The 23,025-nt window shown below is 38.5% G+C and overlaps 1 protein-coding gene and 1 pseudogene across 1 annotated transcript; one reads left to right on the top strand and one right to left on the bottom strand.

Moving 5' to 3' along the window:
* The window catches only part of LOC137280851 (uncharacterized), a 539,924-nt pseudogene that overhangs the window by 198,495 nt on the left and 318,404 nt on the right, over positions 1-23,025 (top strand).
* On the bottom strand, positions 17,828-22,883 carry LOC137282728 (uncharacterized). Its single transcript, XM_067814514.1, has 3 exons — positions 22,565-22,883; positions 18,601-18,732; positions 17,828-18,161 (listed from the first exon to the last, which is right to left on the bottom strand). Exons 1-3 carry the CDS (start codon positions 22,881-22,883, stop codon positions 17,893-17,895), a joined length of 720 nt encoding a protein of 239 aa, XP_067670615.1. The 3' UTR covers positions 17,828-17,892.

The raw sequence follows: 23,025 nt of genomic DNA, 5'->3' as shown, positions 1-23,025 counted from the left end.
GTGCCCAGCCTGTCAAGTTGACCTATTCTGTCTAAAAATGCTACGATTTTCGTCTTCGCCCTTTGAAAAGTCACTCTCAGTATATTTGCTTCCTTTCATTCACATTCGAATAAATTCATAATTGTTTTGCATAGTGTAGCAATATAGACAGTAAACTATCTAAATTCAATGACTTCTGTTATGTATATCTATGACAAGCACAGTGCCCAGCCTCGGAAGTTAACCTATTCTGTCTTGAAATGCGACGATTTTGGTCCTCGATGATTGAAGAGTCACTCTCAGTATTTTTGCTTCCTTTCATTAAAATTGCACTAAATTTATCATTTAGTTGGATAGTGTAGCAATATAGACATTAACACATCTAATATAGATCAAATCTGGTATGAAAACCTATGACAAGCACAGTGCCCAGCCTCTCAAGTTGACCCATTCTGTCTTGAAATGCTACGATTTTGGTCTTCGACGGTTGAAAGGTCACTCTCAGTATATTTGCTTCCTTTCATTCAAATTCGAATAAATTCATAATTGTTTTGCATAGTGTAGCAATATGGACAGTAAACTGTATAGAATCAATCAATTCTGTTATGAATATCTATGACAAGCACAGTGCCCAGCCTCGGAAGTTGACCGACTCTGTCTAAAAATGCTACGATTTTCGTCTTCGCCTTTTGAAAAGTCACTCTCAGTATATTTGCTTCCTTTCATTCAAATTCGAATAAATTCATAATTGTTTTGCATAGTGTAGCAATATAGACAGTAAACTATCTAAATTCAATGACTTCTGTTATGTACATCTATGACAAGCACAGTGCCCAGCCTCGGAAGTTAACCTATTCTGTCTTGAAATGCGACGATTTTGGTCCTCGATGGTTGACGAGTCACTCTCAGTATTTTTGCGTCCTTTCATTAAAATTGCAAAAAATTTATCATTTAGTTGGATAGTGTAGCAATATAGACATTAACACATCTAATATAGATCAAATCTGGTATGAAAACCTATGACAAGCACAGTGCCCAGCCTCTCAAGTTGACCCATTCTGTCTTGAAATGCGACGATTTTGGTCTTCGACGGTTGAAAGGTCACTCTCAGTATATTTGCTTCCTTTCATTCAAATTCGAATAAATTCATAATTGTTTTGCATAGTGTAGCAATATGGACAGTAAACTATCTAAATTCAATGAATTCTGCTATGAATATCTATGACAAGCACAGTGCCCAGCCTCGCTGTTTGAACTATTCTGTCTTGAAATGCTACGATTTTGGTCTTCGACGTTTGAAAAGTCACTCTCAGTATATTTGCTTCCTTTCATTCAAATTCGAATAAATTCATAATTGTTTTGCGTAGTGTAGCAGTATAGACAGTAAACTATCTAATTTCAATGACTTCTGTTATGTACATCTATGACAAGCACAGTGCCCAGCTCGGAAGTTAACGTATTCTGTCTTGAAATGCGACGATTTTGGTCCTCGATGGTTGACGAGTCACTCTCAGTATTTTTGCGTCCTTTCATTAAAATTGCAAATAATTTATCATTTAGTTGGATAGTGTAGCAATATAGACATTAACACATCTAATATAGATCAAATCTGGTATGAAAACCTATGACAAGCACAGTGCCCAGCCTCTCAAGTTGACCCATTCTGTCTTGAAATGCTACGATTTTGGTCTTCGACGGTTGAAAGGTCACTCTCAGTATATTTGCTTCCTTTCATTCAAATTCCAATACATTCATAGTTTGTTTGCATGGTGTAGCAATGTAGACAGTAAACTATCTAAATTCAATGACTTCTGTTATGTATATCTATGACAAGCACAGTGCCCGGCCTCGCAAGTTAACCTATTCTGTCTTGAAATGCGACGATTTTGGTCCTCGATGGGCAATATGTCACTCTCAGTATATTTGCTTCCTTTCATTCAAATTCGAATAAATTCATAGTTTTTTTCGCTTAATGTAACAATATAGACAGTAAACCATTTAAATTCGATGAATTCTGTTATGAATATCTATCACAAGCACAGTGCCCAGCCTCTCAAGTTGACCCATACGTGTGTAAAAATGCTACGATTTTGGTCTTCGATGGGCAAAAAGTCACTCTCAGTATATTTGCTTCCTTTCATTCAAATTCGAATAAATTCATAATTTTTTTGCTTAGTGTAGCAATATAGACAGTAAACCATTTAAATTCGATGAATTCTGTTATGAATATCTATGACAAGCATAGTGCCCAGCCTCTCAAGTTGACCCATTCCTGTGTAAAAATGCTACGATTTTGGTCTTCGATGGGCAAAAAGTCACTCTCAGTATATTTGCTTCCTTTCATTCAAATTCGAATAAATTCATATTTTTGTTTGCTTAGTGTAGCAATATAGACAGTAAACCATTTAAATCCGATGAATTCTGTTATGAATATCTATCACAAGCACAGTGCCCAGCCTGTCAAGTTGACCTATTCTGTCTAAAAATGCTACGATTTTCGTCTTCGCCTTTTAAAAAGTCACTCTCAGTATATTTGCTTCCTTTCATTCACATTCGAATAAACTCATAATTGTTTTGCATAGTGTAGCAATATAGACAGTAGACTATCTAAATTCAATGACTTCTGTTATGTATATCTATGACAAGCACAGTGCCCAGCCTCGCAAGTTAACCTATTCTGTCTTGAAATGCGACGATTTTGGTCCTCGATGATTGAAGAGTCACTCTCAGTATTTTTGCTTTCTTTCATTAAAATTGCACTAAATTTATCATTTAGTTGGATAGTGTAGCAATATAGACATTAACACATCTAATATAGATCAAATCTGGTATGAAAACCTATGACAAGCACAGTGCCCAGCCTCTCAAGTTGACCCATTCTGTCTTGAAATGCTACGATTTTGGTCTTCGATGGGCAAAAAGTCACTCTCAGTATATTTGCTTCCTTTCATTCAAATTCGAATAAATTCATAATTTTTTTGCTTAATGTAACAATATAGACAGTAAACCATTTAAATTCGATGAATTCTGTTTTGAATATCTATCACAAGCACAGTGCCCAGCCTCGGAAGTTAACCTATTCTGTCTTGAAATGCGACGATTTTGGTCCTCGATGATTGAAGAGTCACTCTTAGTATTTTTGCTTCCTTTCATTAAAGTTGCACTAAATTTATCATTTAGTTGGGTAGTGTAGCAATATAGACATTAACACATCTAATATAGATCAAATCTGGTATGAAAACCTATGACAAGCACAGTGCCCAGCCTCTCAAGTTGACCCATTCTGTCTTGAAATGCTACGATTTTGGTCTTCGACGGTTGAAAGGTCACTCTCAGTATATTTGCTTCCTTTCATTCAAATTCGAATAAATTCATAATTGTTTTGCATAGTGTAGCAATATGGACAGTAAACTGTATAGAATCAATCAATTCTGTTATGAATATCTATGACAAGCACAGTGCCCAGCCTCGGAAGTTGACCGACTCTGTCTAAAAATGCTACGATTTTCGTCTTCACCTTTTGAAAAGTCACTCTCAGTATATTTGCTTCCTTTCATTCAAATTCGAATAAATTCATAATTGTTTTGCGTAGTGTAGCAGTATAGACAGTAAACTATCTAAATTCAATGACTTCTGTTATGTACATCTATGACAAGCACAGTGCCCAGCCTCGGAAGTTAACGTATTCTGTCTTGAAATGCGACGATTTTGGTCCTCGATGATTGACGAGTCACTCTCAGTATTTTTGCGTCCTTTCATTAAAATTGCAAATAATTTATCATTTAGTTGGATAGTGTAGCAATATAGACATTAACACATCTAATATAGATCAAATCTGGTATGAAAACCTATGACAAGCACAGTGCCCAGCCTCTCAAGTTGACCCATTCTGTCTTGAAATGCTACGATTTTGGTCTTCGACGGTTGAAAAGTCACTCTCAGTATATTTGCTTCCTTTCATTCAAATTCCAATACATTCATAGTTTGTTTGCATGGTGTAGCAATGTAGACAGTAAACTATCTAAATTCAATGACTTCTGTTATGTATATCTATGACAAGCACAGTGCCCGGCCTCGCAAGTTAACCTATTCTGTCTTGAAATGCGACGATTTTGGTCCTCGATGGGCAATATGTCACTCTCAGTATATTTGCTTCCTTTCATTCAAATTCGAATAAATTCATAGTTTTTTTTCGCTTAATGTAACAATATAGACAGTAAACCATTTAAATTCGATGAATTCTGTTATGAATATCTATCACAAGCACAGTGCCCAGCCTCTCAAGTTGACCCATACGTGTGTAAAAATGCTACGATTTTGGTCTTCGATGGGCAAAAAGTCACTCTCAGTATATTTGCTTCCTTTCATTCAAATTCGAATAAATTCATAATTTTTTTGCTTAGTGTAGCAATATAGACAGTAAACCATTTAAATTCGATGAATTCTGTTTTGAATATCTATCACAAGCATAGTGCCCAGCCTCTCAAGTTGACCCATTCCTGTGTAAAAATGCTACGATTTTGGTCTTCGATGGGCAAAAAGTCACCCTCAGTATATTTGCTTCCTTTCATTCAAATTCGAATATATTCATTATGTATTTGCATAGTGTAGCAATATAGACAGTAAACTATCTAAATTCAATGAATTCTGCTATGAATATCTATGACAAGCACAGTGCCCAGCCTCGCTGTTTGAACTATTCTGTCTTGAAATGCGACGATTTTGGTCTTCGACGGTTGAAAAGTGACTCTCAGTATGTTTGCTTCCTTGCATTCAAATTCGAATAAATTCATAATTTTTTTGCATAGTGTAGCAATATGGACAGAAAAGTATGCAAACTGAATGAATTCAGGTATGAAAATCTATGACAAGCACAGTGCCCATCCTCTCAAGTTGACCCATTCTGTCGTCAAATGCTACGATTTTGGTCTTCGACAGTTGAAAAGTCACTCTAAGTATATTTGCTTCCTTTCATTCAAATTCGAATAAATTCATAATTTTTTTTGCATAGTGTAGCAATATGGACAGTAAAGTATCCAAACTGAATGAATTCAGGTATGAAAATCTATGACAAGCACAGTGCCCATCGTCTCAAGTTGACCCATTCTGTCCTCAAATGCTACGATTTTGGTCTTCGACGGTTGAAAAGTTACTCTCAATATATTTGCTTCCTTTCATTCAAATTCGAATAAATTCATAATTTTTTTGCATAGTGTAGCAATATATACACTAAAGTATGCAAACTGAATGAATTCAGGTATGAAAATCTATGACAAGCACAGTGCCCATCCTCTCAAGTTGACCCATTCTGTCTTGAAATGCTACGATTTTGGTCTTCGACGGTTGACAAGTTACTCTCAGTACCTTTGCTTCTTTCATTCAAATTCCAATAAATTTAAAATTTGTTTGAATAGTGTAGCAATATAGACATTAACACATGAAACAGAGATCAAATCTGCTGTGAATATCTATGACAAGCACAGTGCCCGGCGTCGGAAGTTGACCCATTCTGTCTTGAAATGCTACGATTTTGGTCTTCGACGGTTGAAAAGTCACTCTCAGTATATTTGTTTCCTTTCATTCAAATTCCAATGAATTTATAATTTAATTGAATAGTGTAACGATATAGACATTAACACATCTAACAGAGACCAAATCTGCTATTAAAATCTATGACAAGCACAGTGCCCATCCTCTCAAGTTGAGCGGAGCACTCCGAATAGCATGGCTGGCCAGGTTGACAATGACACTCACTCACTCGGCCTTGGATTATTTGTGCACCTTTCTGTTACAGAAAGAAGCAGCAGTCACTCACTCACTCACTTGCTCGCTCGCTCACTCACTCACTCGCTCAGTGGCAGCATAGCTAGTTGTTTAAACACTAGGCAGTCCTTACTCTCGCCGTGGGACCCCACTGAAGAATGAAAACGTCCCCTTTTGTTTGAACAGCATTCATCGTCCAACTGCAGGCGTGTGTGTGATGTTGGGACTCCAACAAAGGTATGTCGACAATTAGGTTTGTGACTTAGTTGATCGTCTGTTGTCCAGGTGACTGTGTATGTTCATATAGATATAATATCGTTCAACTCAAAACGAAGCACACCTTATTGACATGTCTTTTACATGGTTATCGTTCTCTTGCACGAACGGGTCATATTGAAATTTACATATTTTCTTCGATACTGAAACTCGTATTCATAATATTATGATGTATATTCCACATGTACGTGCGGGTCATCTTATAAGAAGGTCAGATACCTGCTTACACACTGTACTGTAATGTACTGTAAGTTTTGTACAAGGTTTAAAATACACATCCATAATCGTGCACTTCAGCTTTTTGCACATGTGTGTTGATGTGAGCATCAGTTTCTGTTCTAATACACACGTGACATACACATATGAACAACGTTGCTGTAAGGAAGTATATTCAGTAAGAACGCCGCTAATACATGAATTTTCAACCGTACTGATAATCAAATTTCCTGATTAACGATCTTTGTCATCTGGAGCTGTAGGGGTAGCCTGGTGGTTAAAGTGTTCGCTTGTCAGGCCGAAGACCCGGGTTCGATTCGCCACATGGGCACAATGTCTCCATTTTCGGAGTCTCCAGCCGAGATACTGCTAAACGCGGCGTAAAACCATACTCACTCACCCTCATCGCGAAAAAGACATAAATCATACTGACGACCGACTCCTTATTAAACGAACAAATAACTAACTCTCTCACAGTATCTAACACGTTTCCAAAAGAAGACAGCAAGGTGTATGCGGAAGCTCAATGCAAGGGGTATAACACCGCTTGGCTTCACGGAGAGTTATTTATATAGGACGGTTACAAGGATTAAATACGTGTATAAAGCCATGTTCTCCACGTAAACTGGAACATGATGTGTGAGTTGAATATTTCCAGTCTAAAGTTTGTCACCTGTCAAAGTCGTGAAAGTAGTATAAGTGCCAGCTTGTTGTTCCACCTCAAGGGATTTACCTGAACGGCCCACAAACTCCTGCAAACAAATATTTTAATGCTTTTACTTCTGAACTCAATTCCACCAGTAGGCATAAGGTGGGAAAACAACCACCCACTCACTCACTCTATTGAAGACTGGACTGAAGATTCTGTTACAGAGTATGTCGGCAGTTGGGCTTGTGCGTGCGCTGTCTGGGTGACTGTGTATGCTCATATAGATATAATATCTTTCACCTCAAAACGAAACACACATTTCTCACATGTCTTTTACAAGGTTATTGTTTAGGACAAAAACCGCTAATACAGACTTATGCGATGTCCTTTCAACCATCCTTACTATCAAATAACGTGATTAATGATCTGTGTTATCTTAATCAATGTGTTTATACAAAATATAAGGACCACAGCAGTCAGATATTTCCAGATGGGCAAGGTCAAGGTCAGCGTGGGGTAACATCACTTGGATGAAAAAATATGATTGAATATTTTTATGTCAGAATATATTTATCCTGTCCTCTAGATATCCCTCTTTTTGCACCCCTTCCTAGTAAATATAATGAACTTTGACAGTGTGTTAATGTTAGTGCTTTCAACAAGGTTTTAACTTTTAGGACATAAATTCCGCAAAACACTCACTGAGTTGGTCACTGATTATGGTCAGCGTTTCTTTAAGTCATACAGACATCTTAGACTTGTTGGTTGGTTGATTTCATCGTCATACGTTCATGTAGTAAATTGTTCCAGTTTTCGACCCGTGAAGGTCCCGGGGTAAAACAGGCCTTCAGCAACCCAGACTTGCCGTAAAGGGTGACTATGCTTGTCATTGTGGATCATCAGACATATATTGGTATCCTGTACCGATACGTCAAGGTTTCGTTAGTCAAATATGACAAACTCCAGGAACTGCAACCACGTCCATAAACCAGCATGTGTGAGGTAGTTGTCAGCAGAAGCTGCTGCTGATTTTCAAATATTTGATGTTTTGGTTATATGTTTTGAATATGCAAATGCTAAACAGGATCCAAAGGACGTTGCCCTTTACAATTTCATGGGCTCCTCCCTATTCCTGCTTATCACAGCTCTGTAGGTAGACGTGCTCTGCATCTCTGGAATCATGAGTTGCACATTTCTTTGAAGTAAGTTAACGACTACCTAAGCTATGCTTGATACCATGAAACAAGCATCTGACAATGTGGATTCTGTTTTTGAATCTGCTGGCAACAAGAAAAATCTGCATACAGAAATATAGAGTTTGTAGACGTCTTCAGCTCATGACGATCTATATAGCCCATTTCTACATTGTACTGCCCCAAATAGTTTTCTACTTTTAAAGATATTTGCTACCTAGTTTGAACTTCATTCATTCTATTAACCACTAGTTTAACGAAGGTCAGTAACTCACTCAACCACCACTGATTTGGAGAGAGAGAGAGAGAGAGAGAGAGAGAGAGAGAGAGAGAAAGACATACAGGGAGAGAAAGGGAGGGAGAGAGATTATCCACTTGCCACGAAACAATGTAATAATGTGCAACAGTGTGTGACGTCATTGGTAGCAATACCGCCATTCAGCCTTCCAAGCCAGTGCGCTACGGGTTTATTCACCTCAAACATTAATACATGTTTACAATATAACAATCACCGTAAAACATGTTGTTCCAATGTTATGCTCTCATTCTCACTTGTCAGTTAGTACCAGTTTATAATATAAACTGTATGCGGCAGATTTCCTCTAAATACTATTAATACTATGGAGCTTTGTGGTTGGGGCGTCTGTTCCCTATGAACACATTATGGTTTGTAACAAAACTCAATTTATCAATTGCTTGTTTGTAGAAACTCAGGCATTCTATCAACCACTGGTGTGGTGAAGATCAGTCATTCTGTCAGCCATTGGTTTAAAGAAGATGAGTCATTCTATCAACAACTGGCTTACAGAAGCTGAGTCTTGCTATCAAAAAACTGATTTGTATAAGGTTTTTTATGTAGAAAGCCAGTCACTCTATCAACCACTGGTTTGGCGAATTTCACAGTGCGAACTGACTTGTAGTGTTTCCTCTCATTCCTGAGTCTGCATGTGGACAATGAAGAGTATTTTGAATATATTTTACTAACGCCTCACTCAACAAAAATGAAGCGTCTCTATGGTATTTACATCGGTATTTGCATGTTGTAATGGTTCTCTGCAATTATAGTACTAACTGTTATTGTATATTTTGAGGGAAGAGGCTGAAAGGGGTTCTACTCAAGTATATATTCTCAATGATAGAAAAGCTGGAGAAAAAGGAATACACAAACATGCACACTAATGACTGTTAATTCACAAGAGGTTTAAGTGGACAATTTTTTACATGGTGAATGCATCTAGCACTTGTACCAGAAGACAACATTCTTCTGAGTCTACATTCTTGTGTTCGATGGCATTAGACTCGCAGCCTATCATCTACATAAGCATCGCATATAAGGAATAAATCTAAGACAGACCACCTATTAAAGGAACTACTCACTGGCTCACACTATCAACCGCTGGTTTCTCAAACACAGATTTAATTACCGATGTTAGATCAGTTTGAGGGAGATACAAGACCACATACTTCCAACAGGGCATCAAGGATAAAATATAAGCCTCACTAAATTTAGAATCGCTAAGAAGTGAAGACGGCACTCACTCACCCACTCTATCAACCACTGGGTTTGGCGAAATTATTACACTTTGATAAAAGTACCATTTACTGACATCATGCATCATGGGTGAACATCAATCTTACTGAAAGTAAAACCCTTCATAACTGAACATCTCACTTACACTATCAACCACTGGTTTGTCGAAGTAAGATTTGATTGCAGAGGATCATGATACTGTTGCTCCTTGGCGAAGACAAAGGCCACGCATGTACGACATGTTTGTAACTGAAGACAAATCCCTTTTCAAACGGACAATTTCTTCACTCGCTCACAATATCAACCACTGGTTTGACAAAGCAAGGCTTGATTGCGGAGGATCACGATATTGTTATTCCTTGATGTTGATAAAAGATCACTTACTGAGGACAGATTATTAAGGGGACCCACCTCCTCCCTTACTCTCTCTATCAACCACTGGCTGTATGGATTATATAACAGTTCTCCGTGGTGTTATAACTAGTCTGTGTACAAAGAATGCCAGTTAATCCAGGCACAGTGTCCAGAGCCGAGAGCGCAACCCTGTAAATTCCTCCATAAGTATTCTAATCGGTTAAATACTGTTTACACATTTGTTCTAATGGTCCAAACAGTGGTACCGAGAGTAATTGGTAACAATTAAATCTGTTGCATGGGGAAAATTTGGCACAATCGGCAACAGTCTTCTCCATTCAGTGTTTCTGTCACTGCAGTGAAACTCGTTTATATGCACTTTCCATCTGTGTCAATGAATATGTTCTGGCTCCTTACACTGCTATAACACATCAGGCTTGCATAAAGCAGTGCACAGAGTTTGACAATATATGCCATGTTTATTGAAGGTAACTTCGGAACAAGTAATAGTGATTACGAACAGACAGAAGAAGAAGAAGACGGTCTACATGGGCGACAGCTTCAATCATTCAACCTTCACATGCTGGCCAGACAGACTTTATTGATGGCTGTTCAAATGTATCTACCTGTCAGTCCATCTGTTGGTGGGTTGTCATTGTTATTTGCAGTGCATTGATATACTTACGCTTGAACATGGAACAATACTTTGATCCGTTTGCACTGCTATGTGGATATTTCTTTGAAGAGTATATGTATGTAGTGAGAGCTACTGTAATTTAAAAGAAATGAATCACCTAGATACAAATTACAGTAAACAAACACGACGACTCATAATCCTCTATGTCCTAATGATACCTAACTTCATAACTCTGAGTTTTTGGCACTGATTCAATTATACCACCTTTCCATGATTTGTGGACCACGCCATTAGTAGAACAACAATATTTCATCAACAACGTTTCATTGTTTAGCAGTTTCAGCAGGGACTTCTACCATACAGTAGAGGCGTTCGAGAACCCAGTCTCGATTCCACACATAGGTATAATGTCTAAAGTCTATTTATGGTGTCTCCCACCGTGACATTGCTGGAATATTGCTGAAAGCGGAGTGAAACCTCATTCAGCCTTTTTTTATCTTAATAAATGTCGATTGTTAATGCAAATTGTCAAACATTTATTCCAGATATACACAGTGGGCAAGAAATAACCATATCCTCACTCACTCACCCGCATTGCATACAGGACATAATTCACACTGAAAATATACATTACGAGAATATATCACTCACTCACACCATCAACCACAGGTTTGAAATTTGAAATGAAAGTATCTTAAATAGGTGACAGAAACCGAGTTTTCAACAGGTTCCCAAAAGAACACAACGAGAAGTGTATGGGGGAAGCACAAAGGAAGGGCCATAACTCCGCCTGGCTTCAATCAGAGCAATTTGTGTGGTTCGGTAGCACAGCTTGTAATCTGAAAACAATTTTCAAAAAAAAAATGACTGTATCTAGACTTAAATCCAGTGGGTATATTGCACTAACTTGAATGTGTAATTGTGCTTGCATTGGGAAATTTTGAGAGCTCTACCACTTTAGTGTTACGGAATAAGTCATTAAGACAATTCGAAATGTATTTATTAAACTTTAAAGTGAGGATTGAAGGGGTAGGACTGAGGGGTAGTGTTTGCTGTAATGCATGGATACATATGATATTTGCGCCACATGTGGTTGGATGATACCAGCGCATGTTTGTAAAGTTCGTATGCACTACATCAACGTGTCCGCAGTCTCCAAACCATCTGTAAAGAAACATTTTCGGCCATTTTGTCGACATTTCGGCCATTTCGTGTTTGAACTCCACGCAGACAGACAGACACCCTGTTTGTGGATGTCTAAGCACTTGCACTTGTAATGCAGGAATGCATCTTGTGTCATAAATTTGACGACAGGGTGTCAAGGATAAAACATATGCCCTTAGTGAAGTTAGAACCCTTATCAACTCACTCTATCAACCACTGGTTTATGAAAGCTAGATTTAATTGCTGATATTGTTCCTATTTGATGTAGGTACACGGCCACTTCCTGCCGACACTTCCTGCCGACAGCGTGTCAAAGATGAAACAAAGTCTTTATGAGGTAAAAGGTCACTCCGACACAGTGTTCAGAGCCGTGAATGTCACCTCGTAACTTCGGCTATATGTCGTCTCAGCAATGACAAGCATTTACACATTTGTTCCAGTGGTTAATACAACTGTAAAAAACTGCTGGGTTACAATTTAAATCCATGGGATTTCTGTGTACTGGCTGGAGACATTTGGCTAAATATGGGATTCACTTGTAGTCACTGGTGCCTCCATTTATTCGTGACTGCGCTGAAACTCATATAACCGCACTTGACATCTGGATCAATGAATATGTCTATAGCTCCTCTGGATTCAGTATTGTATTTTGATATTACTGAAGGTAGTGTAGCGAGTTATCCAACAAGTGGCATCTTTAAAGACACGATCAGCTCTGTCTGTCTGTCTGTCTGCCTGCTTGCCTGTCTGCCTGTCTGTCTGTCTGTCCGCTTGCCTGTCTGTCTATCTTCAATGCTGTGTGTGACAATTTGTTTTAATACGTTAACAATCAGTTGTCGTACACTGTTCTTTGTAGTGCACTGTCCTTTGTGAATATGGAAGGCTTTTATGCTTTCGTGAATGTGTGTGCTACTTGGAGTGAGTGAGTGAGTTTCGTTTTACGCCGCACTCAGCAATATTCCAGCTATATGGCGGCGGTCTGTAAATAATCGAGTCTGGACCAGACAATCCAGTGATCAACAACATGAGCATCCACCTGCGCAACTAGGAACAAATCAGCGAGCCTTACTAATCACCCGATCCCGTTAGTCACCTCTTACAACAAGATCAACAAATAGACATCCATGGCTGTGCAGCCCAGCTGCGTCATGTACATACTAATCAATGTGTCTGTTCGTCTGCGTATCAGCTTCTGTTCTGATATACATATGGTAACATACACATATGAATAACGTTGCTTTAAAGAAGTATATTTAGGGGAAAGATAGGCAGGATCAGCGAGGGGTAACTTCACTTGGGAGAAAATTTTAATAACATTGTTCAATGTTGTTGTGTCAAAACAGATTTATCCTGTTCTCTAGATATCCTTCTCTTTGCACCCCTTTCTCGTAGAAATAGTGAACTGTGTCAATATTTTAATGGTACTTCGTTGAACAACATCTGAACTTTTATGACATGAATTCTGAAAAAAACTCACTGCGTTGGTCTAATGTTTTCATTAGTAACATTTACAGTTGAGCATGACGACATTTCATTATGTATTATCTCCATTCTCAGTTGCATGGGCTGACCAAATGAAGATAAGAAAGAAAAGATGCCAATCTACTTATGTTTTGCAGAGTGACACATATTCGTGGCTAGTGCTATATCAGATTTGCATGATTAACATTCAGCTAGGCCTGTATGCTGTCGTTAGTATGTCTTTGAGGCATTTCTACCTGCTATGTATTGATAATTTGTGTTAGAGTTGAAAGAACAGGACAAATAACCAACTCCAGATGCTACCATGGGAACCAGCTGCAACGGCCAGCTGATGACACTTCACTGCTGTACCCGTATTCGATCTAACCGAGTGTAGATAGTAAAACCATTTGGATTACTGTTTTGTTTACCATGTTGATAAACACCATGTGTTTGCCATTTTCCGGGTGTTACTGAGTATTTGAAGCACGGGAATATTGCATTTGAAACCTCCGGTTGACGCCGTCGATCCAAATGCATTCCCGTACTTCAAATGCTCAATAACACCCGGAAAATGGCCAACACTTGATGTTTATCTCCTAATAAACCCTCAACTTTGCGTGTATGCATATAGTACTCAATAAACTAGGGTGTTGGGGAATCTGAACATACACTCGAAAGAAAATGTTTTTTCTCAAACTGGTCTTTATGGAGCGTCTTTTACATGTTCTGGAAATTCCATCCGTCCTTTACCATTAACCACACCTGTTGTGTAGGACAGTAGAATATTTATGTTCACTTGTTTGTTGTGTCTGTTTTTCTATGGCACTAACGCTACAGAATCAAACAAGAAATGACCGAACATTTTTCATGCAACTTTTAGCAATATTCCAGAGGCAAGCACACACATTGTTTCACCCTTAAAAATGTGTGGGCAATCGAACGTGACAAAACAACGCTGCTACCACTAGGCTACCCCGCCGAATCTCAACAATTAAAGAAAGTACAGGGAACAATTACCAGAATGATCACAATAGAGAAGTTACGAACGACTGGTAATTGTAAGGACACATATGTTAAACGTAACTGAGGCAAATCCACGAAACAACATTATGCATAGTAGGTGACCATAGAACGCAATGCTGACAAAATAACATTACATTATCAAAACTGAATTGAATTCATAAAAAAACCCCAACAAACATCCATAACAACATGTATGCATAAACAAAGGAATCATTTAATGACTACCTAAATTGTACATAGATGTAACGAGTGCATATATGTTTCTTATTAAAGCGTACTCATAGATCAAGGTAACACTGGTCCTTCATTGAAAAGAGAAAGAAATGGTCTTCGGCGTGACCAGCGAGCGCTTTACCAGTAGGCTACCCCCACCTAAATGTACTGACGTTCGCTAAAATAGTCACTGAAAAAACACTACCAATATCTGCCATAAATGGAATCATTGAAAATCACAAGTTATGTATACATCAAAATACAATGTCAAGTATAAAACAAAGTGTACTAATTGGCTTAAACTCATCTGCATAAGATGGGGAACAGTAAATTAAGACATACATTATGGAAATATACTATTCGTGCGTATATGTCCCTCTGGAGTGAGTGAGTGAGTTAACATTTCAGCCACATGGTGACGAAAAAGGTATTACACAGACAATACATACACGTTGTTGAATAATCATTCCTCAAGGTACTGTACAACATCTAGAATATCACAGATGGTAGAGAGCTATAATACTTCATGGAGTGATCTTGAAAACGGCATAAAAAGCTATACCGAAACGTCGCATCATAGAAATAAAGAAGCTGTTATCCATAAAGTATTATACGTTTCTATTATCCATCAACCTCTAAAACACCAATCACACAGAATATCACAGATGGTAGAGAGCTATAATACTTCATGGAGTGATCTTGAAAACGGCATAAAAAGCTATACCGAAACGTCGCATCATAGAAATAAAGAAGCTGTTATCCATAAAGTATTATACGTTTCTATTATCCATCAACTTCTAAAACACCAATCACACAGAATATCACAGATGGTAGAGAGCTATAATACTTCATGGAGTGAGCTTGAAAACGGCATAAAAAGCTATACCGAAACGTCGCATCATAGAAATAAAGAAGCTGTTATCCATAAAGTATTATACGTTTCTATTATCCATCAACTTCTAAAACACCAATCACACAGAATATCACAGATGGTAGAGAGCTATAATACTTCATGGAGTGAGCTTGAAAACGGCATAAAAAGCTATACCGAAACGTCGCATCATAGAAATAAAGAAGCTGTTATCCATAAAGTATTATACGTTTCTATTATCCATCAACCTCTAAAACACCAATCACACAGAATATCACAGATGGTAGAGAGCTATAATACTTCATGGAGTGAGCTTGAAAACGGCATAAAAAGCTATACCGAAACGTCGCATCATAGAAATAAAGAAGCTGTTATCCATAAAGTATTATACGTTTCTATTATCCATCAACTTCTAAAACACCAATCACACAGAATATCACAGATGGTAGAGAGCTATAATACTTCATGGAGTGAGCTTGAAAACGGCATAAAAAGCTATACCGAAACGTCGCATCATAGAAATAAAGAAGCTGTTATCCATAAAGTATTATACGTTTCTATTATCCATCAACTTCTAAAACACCAATCACACAGAATATCACAGATGGTAGAGAGCTATAATACTTCATGGAGTGAGCTTGAAAACGGCATAAAAAGCTATACCGAAACGTCGCATCATAGAAATAAAGAAGCTGTTATCCATAAAGTATTATACGTTTCTATTATCCATCAACTTCTAAAACACCAATCACACAGAATATCACAGATGGTAGAGAGCTATAATACTTCATGGAGTGAGCTTGAAAACGGCATAAAAAGCTATACCGAAACGTCGCATCATAGAAATAAAGAAGCTGTTATCCATAAAGTATTATACGTTTCTATTATCCATCAACTTCTAAAACACCAATCACACAGAATATCACAGATGGTAGAGAGCTATAATACTTCATGGAGTGAGCTTGAAAACGGCATAAAAAGCTATACCGAAACGTCGCATCATAGAAATAAAGAAGCTGTTATCCATAAAGTATTATACGTTTCTATTATCCATCAACCTCTAAAACACCAATCACACAGAATATCACAGATGGTAGAGAGCTATAATACTTCATGGAGTGAGCTTGAAAACGGCATAAAAAGCTATACCGAAACGTCGCATCATAGAAATAAAGAAGCTGTTATCCATAAAGTATTATACGTTTCTATTATCCATCAACTTCTAAAACACCAATCACACAGAATATCACAGATGGTAGAGAGCTATAATACTTCATGGAGTGATCTTGAAAACGGCATAAAAAGCTATACCGAAACGTCGCATCATAGAAATAAAGAAGCTGTTATCCATAAAGTATTATACGTTTCTATTATCCATCAACCTCTAAAACACCAATCACACAGAATATCACAGATGGTGCCTAATAATAGGTAGTAAATGGGAAAATATTTTATTTACGTAAAACAAAATAATATAAAAATCGGCTATAGGTCGCCAATAACTGAAGGCAGACCACCATGCTAGGGGCCGACAGTGTTTTCGTTACCTGCATGAATCCTGGTTGGGTTTACACCAACCTTTCAGTCACTGTGATTGTAAGAAATACTGGCAACGAACTTACGTTTGCATTTACTAAACGTCACCGAAGAAGATGAACGATGTCTGTTGTAAAGAAATAGAAAGCCATAGTACAAAGGCAAAGACACTACTGACGACTGAGGTGGATATCGTGTGACCGTCTAGCACGTCTGCTTTTATGAAATATTTCTATTTAATCTTCCATATGTATTGTTTAAACCAACCAAGATGACAAAGTAATCGCTGGACTGAAGCTCTCCTCGAATGACTCGTCACGCAATTAGTATTCACCTGTCGGGCGATGAGTATTGACTCACTGATTGAAATACGATGTCTTCAAGTAGTGGGTTAGAAAGTATGAATTTACACCGCTTTTAGCCATTTTGCAGCGATCAACTATTTCAATTATGAGGAACACAACATTACAGGGCTATATATTCTTTGACGTCGTGAAGAAGAAGACGATGAAGTTGATATCAATGAAACTAAAGTTCCATAAATATGAGTAACTATACTACGAAACGTAACGAAGAAGATGGCAATAGAATTCTCTCCTCAAATGACTACTGTTGTAATTTACGGACATATGGTATAGAGAAAACCCTTAAGTTGTTTGTTGCACTTTCGGGTCCCACACTGTTGACCTCATCAAGAATAATGCTTTGTATTGTAATGTGATCAGGGAATCCGATTGTAATCTCAGAACACAATGGAATTAAAGTAGTAAGTATTACAAGCCAGTAGTAGTACTGCATAAAGTGTATCAGTATATTTACTAGACAATATTACCCAGAAATGAAAATTCCCCTTTAGTAAGCCAAACCCATCAAATGTACAAATGCGAGTGACTGAGTGAGTGAGTTTTGTCTAACGCCACAGTCAGCAATATCAGCAATAATCCAGCTATATGGCGGAGGTCACAACTGACTTGCTGTTGACTACAAAGGCACATTCCAAAATGACGAGTCTAGTTTGTTGGATCAGGCTTTGCAATCTCTGGAAAAATGAATACTTGTACGATCCACTTCTATTATGTAGTCAGATTTGTCAACAGTCAGGAGAGATTGGTCAGTGAGGTCACATCTCTCGACATCGGTTTCGTGATCAGCTGCCCGGCAGACAAAGTTGGTTTGGTTGGCACAGAGGTTCACGCACTGTTGTTCAGTCACCCCGTAGGTGGTAAGCATGTTATTATGCCTTATATAGTAGCCAGGTATTGTAGTGAAATGAGGACCGTACTCTGTACAAGCTGCAAACAAATCAGACCAAATATTTGTTGCATGACACAGAGGTAGAATAGAAGATTAGTTCTTTTGGCACTTGTTGCATTTACAAAATGTTGGCAAAAGTGAGTGTTGTTTTATAGCACAAGCAGTTATAAGTATTTCACTTTAAACTAACTTGAGCTTAAGGACTGGTAGTTACGTAGTACATTCGCAATTATCGAAGAACACACAGACGCTAAACCCAAATACAACATTGACTCCATATTACCCATACGGAGTTACATAGCCGTAGTGATGAATCTTTTGCATCTTTTGAAGTATTTTCCGATATATCGTAATCTTTTTGATATTTCAGAGGACCCATATGGTTTTATTCATTAAAAGCACATTTCTTCCATAAATTCCCTGGTCAGTATTTAAACTGGAGTTTTACAGATTAAAAAATAATTATCTCATGCATACTTAGAACACAAGACTTCTGTTGAGGTGAGAATGCCAGTCCGGGGTCACACATACACTCGGAGTTGACACAGACGGAGTCAGGAAGGTAACAGTCTGCGTTGTTCTGACACGAAGATCCAATAAAGCCTCGAGCTGAAAACAACACGAAAAATACCATTGTAAACCAAAAGTCACTGTGTTCTGTAATCTGATTGGTTGAAAAACATGATCAAATGGTATTAGATTCCCGGAAACTGCAAGACTATTCATTGCGTACTTAAACGTAAACAATTGTTTTGTTTTGTCATCAACAGTGGTGTCGCCATTCAAATCATATTGTGACGTAAAGTTAGAATGACGTCACAAATGAGCAACTCCAAATGCTACCATGGGAACCAGCTGAAACGGGCAGCTGATGACACTTTACTGCTGTACTCATACTCGATGTAAATCAGTGCAGACAGTAAACCCCCTTTGGTTTACTTTTTTGTTTACAATGTCGATAAACATCATGTGTTGGCCAATTTCCGGGTGTTATTGAGTATTTGAAGCACGGGAATATTTCATTTGAAACCTCCGGCTGACGCCGTCGGTTCCAAATGCATTCCCGTGCTTCAAATACTCAATAACACCCGGAAATTGGCCAACACATGATGTTTATCTCCTAATTCAAACTGAGATTACCGTAGAGTCCATTTGCACTGCGTAGGGTATAAACATTCATTTACTTCATAAAGCGTCTGAAGACTTCAGGTAACGAAGTCTTCATTGATAGCTAACAAGCAGGAATCAATATTACTAATAATACTACAGGTTACCAAGTATGACATAAGTACAAGTTCTTCATGAACCCAACATAACCAACTGAGGAGAACAAGAACTCATTATAGACACTGCTTTATCACACAACTTTATGCTTCATGGGCACAACGGTCTCATAAAGCAAAGTGGATTTGATGTTTTGTAACAAGGTCACTGAAAGCAAAATCGTTAGAAGATGGAATATTGTTTTTTTTCTACAAACAAATATTACCGGACAGACATTACAATGAACAAGCCCCTAAAACAAAGGACATCAGTAGATGACATATTCGCACGTCTGGAACAATGTCTAGATGAGAGTTCAATGTGTGTGCATGTGTGCGTGCGTCTGTGTGTGTATCGGTGATTACAAAAGGTAAATTCGTTGGTTCTCACGCCTATTCTGACATCTTGTACTGAATTAACGGTTGAATTACATCTGTTAATTAACATCCATTTACATTCACTGACTTGAAGTGTCACAAAAACGTAAAGACGCGTAAGTATTCTGTACCAGACAAATCTCTGACTGACGTCATGTCCAATTAGGACACGATAACATGCATGAACCAGTCAGGAACAACCCTTAGTCACCTTAAACGCGGGCGTCCTAATACCCGTGAAGGTCACGGGGCAGAATAAGCCTTCATCAACCCATGCTTGCCATAAAAGGCGAATATGTTTGTTGTAAAAGGCGACTAACGGGATCGGATGGTCAGACTCGCTGACTTGGTTGACACATGATTCCCAATTGCGCAGATCAATACTCATGTCGCTGATCACTGGTACAGACTCGATTATTTACAGACCGCCGCCATAATGCTGGAATATAGTTTGGCTTTAAACTAAACTCACTCACACACTGACTAAACGTCCAAAGACTTGTTTTGAAAGCTTGACCACAGTCGTTTTCTGATTAGTCTATTACTGACGTTACTGATAATTACAACCTGGGAGCCTCCTACACGTGCATGGGTGTCATTATGAATCTTGACGTTTTTCAGACAGGCCAATAAATCACTGTAGACCATTGTTTCCGATAATTTTCTTGCATCTGTTCATGGTCGGGGGTTTTCAGGGGTAAATCACACACTACTGACTGAAAATTGTAAACCTGAAGTTTTCATGTCATACTAACATACTCCAGTCACCTAACAAAGGGGATAACTGCACGAACAGCTTAGCTTGGAATGAAATCCATGTGGTGATACATTCTCAAAACATCCATTATTACTGAATCAACTTTAATTCAGTTCCATACATCTCCAAATTTTGAGAATCGTACATTGAAAGTACAGTTGCCCTACAATTTGTGAAGAGTATATTAATCAGAGAGTGGTTTCTTTAGATGGATTCTATATTTGAAGGTTTCACTTCTCCCATTACCGCCTCATGCATGATCTAGGACGGAACCGAATGTTCAATGACACATTAGCAAACGCATTTAATCAAGGAAGCGAAAGTGCTATTCAGACGATATTTGGAATATGCTGGACTAAACGTCACCTGACATGCGTACGTCAGATCATTGGTGACTAAAGTATTGTGTCATCAAACCTGCCACAATCGTCATACCAGTTGGATTAAACCAGGATTTTATGAAACATTTTAGAAACCTCTGTAGACTCATACAAGCGGTTGTGTGAAGATCATGCATTTATCCTCAATATCCGACTGAAGCATATTCTGTAACCGTGTGTACTGTTGCTGCAAAGTGGACATTAATCTGTTGCTACTCTAGTGTTGTCGTCCATTGTAGTGAGTGAGTGAGTGAGTTTAGTTTTACGCCGCTTTTAGCAATACTCCGACAGCATCACGGCAGGGGACACCAGAAAATGGGTTGGACACATTGTACCCATGTGGGGAATCGAATCCGGGTCTTCGACGTGACGAGAGAACGCTTTAACCACAAGGATACCCCACCGCCCGCGTCTTCCATTGTAAGTGCTTTGCATCTATTTGTACTGTTTTGAAGATCATTTAAATGCTTTAAATTCTTTGATGGTTTTCAACAACTTTTACTTTGCTTCACGGATTTTGGCGAATCTACTTTTTCCAAATAGCAAAAAACAACAACAACAACAACAACAACAACAAAAACCCGTGTTGTTATGAGGGCAAAGCTTATAAATATCTCCGTTTCAACTCCAGTGAGTGAGTGAGTTTAGTTTTACGCCGTACAATATTCCAGCTATATGGCGATGGTTTGTAATTAACCGAGTCTGGACCAGACAATCCAGTGACCAACAACATGAACATCGATTTGCACAAATGGGAACCGATGACATGACCAAGTCAGCGAGCCTGACCACCCCATCCCGTTAGTAGTCTCTTACGATAAGCATAGTCGCCTTTTATGGCAAACATGGGTTGCTGAAGGCCTATTCTACCCCGGACCTTCACGGGTCTCAACTCCAGTGAGTTGACAGAAAGCTAGTGAGTGCACGAGACAGAGTGCACTTCGAGTTTGGGAATATTACTGCAATTTCACGGCGTGGGGTGCAAGAAATGGGCTTGACACATTGTACTCACGTCTGGCATCTGTGCTCCAAGCAAACCAAAACCTCTGATGCTGGACAGCATCAGTTCGCGAAGACCTTTTGCTATAATTTGTGAAGTTTATAGTTTGACTCAATATATTTGTAATTCGACATCCAGTGTAAGGATGCATTGAGGCCCCCCCCCCCCAAAATCCTACTTCTCCTTTTGAAGGATAATCCTCACCTTTAAATTAATATATAACAACGAAGGAAAATCTTGGAAGTGTAATACTGAAAGATGGTTTAATTATGTGTACTTTTTCATATCTGTCCCACGTTTACACATCTTAGCATCTTTTCAGAATCACTGATGGGGTTAGAAGTGCAGTGGCAGCTGTATAAACCAGCACTCATGGGGACTAAAGAATTAATCCAGTTACGACAACATGTCGGATTGTGGGGCTGATGATAAATGTAAAAGCCACAATCAGGACTGATGTTTTATGCCGGTGTTGACAATTTGCTTGACTGGACAGATGCCGGTTTTGACAGCTTCCATTGTACTCAACAACGGACTGTAAGTAGCCAATCATTATGTTTTTAGCCGAGACTCAGTATTCCATGTATCTTAATCACTGTACAAACATATATCAGTGATGTACGGTAGGCTGACACAAGGTCAGGTACTTGATCACATTAATTACCTTTCTCGGTTTCATACAACACATATCCCGGGGCTGATTCACTTGTGGAGTCCCCGTTGAAGGCGACGGCATAGCCTTTACAGACTGACTCTCCTTCCTTCATTTGAAAGCTAACGCATGTTTTCTCTTGGAGGCAGAAGGTGGCACATTCAATTCTGTTCAGTGATGATTTTTTCCACAACAACCATCTCGAAAACAGCCGATTGTCAAACGTCATGACATGCGTGATTTTGACACTCTCACACTCTAGAATGGCTTGAACTCTATTGTTAGAAACACGCAGGAATAGAATCAGGATGAAAACAACAGTATTTTCCATGACGTATATTTCACAAGTTTAGTTGAATAAATATTTGTTAACCCGGTCTACAAATAGAACACTGATCCGTTCTTTTGGTCACCTACTTGTCAATCTACAGACTCCGGGAACCATGCAGTGTTGTCAGGATTGATTCTACATA

This window comes from Haliotis asinina, chromosome 4, assembly GCF_037392515.1.
Source record: "Haliotis asinina isolate JCU_RB_2024 chromosome 4, JCU_Hal_asi_v2, whole genome shotgun sequence".
Taxonomy (NCBI): Eukaryota; Metazoa; Mollusca; class Gastropoda; order Lepetellida; family Haliotidae; genus Haliotis; species Haliotis asinina.
The sequence above is the reverse complement of the archived record's forward strand: the minus strand, read 5'-3'. Positions and strand labels throughout refer to the sequence as shown.

What these genes read in the sequence shown, in the direction of transcription:
- LOC137282728 (XM_067814514.1), bottom strand. Translation starts at nt 22,883, where the DNA reads ATGGAAAATACTGTTGTTTTCATCCTGATTCTATTCCTGCGTGTTTCT. An exon ending in GTTGTATGAAACCGAGAAAG is followed by an intron (nt 18,733 to 22,564) that starts GTAATTAATGTG and finishes TGTTGTTTTCAG; the next exon opens with CTCGAGGCTTTATTGGATCT. An exon ending in ACAGAAGTCTTGTGTTCTAA is followed by an intron (nt 18,162 to 18,600) that starts GTATGCATGAGA and finishes ATTTGTTTGCAG; the next exon opens with CTTGTACAGAGTACGGTCCT.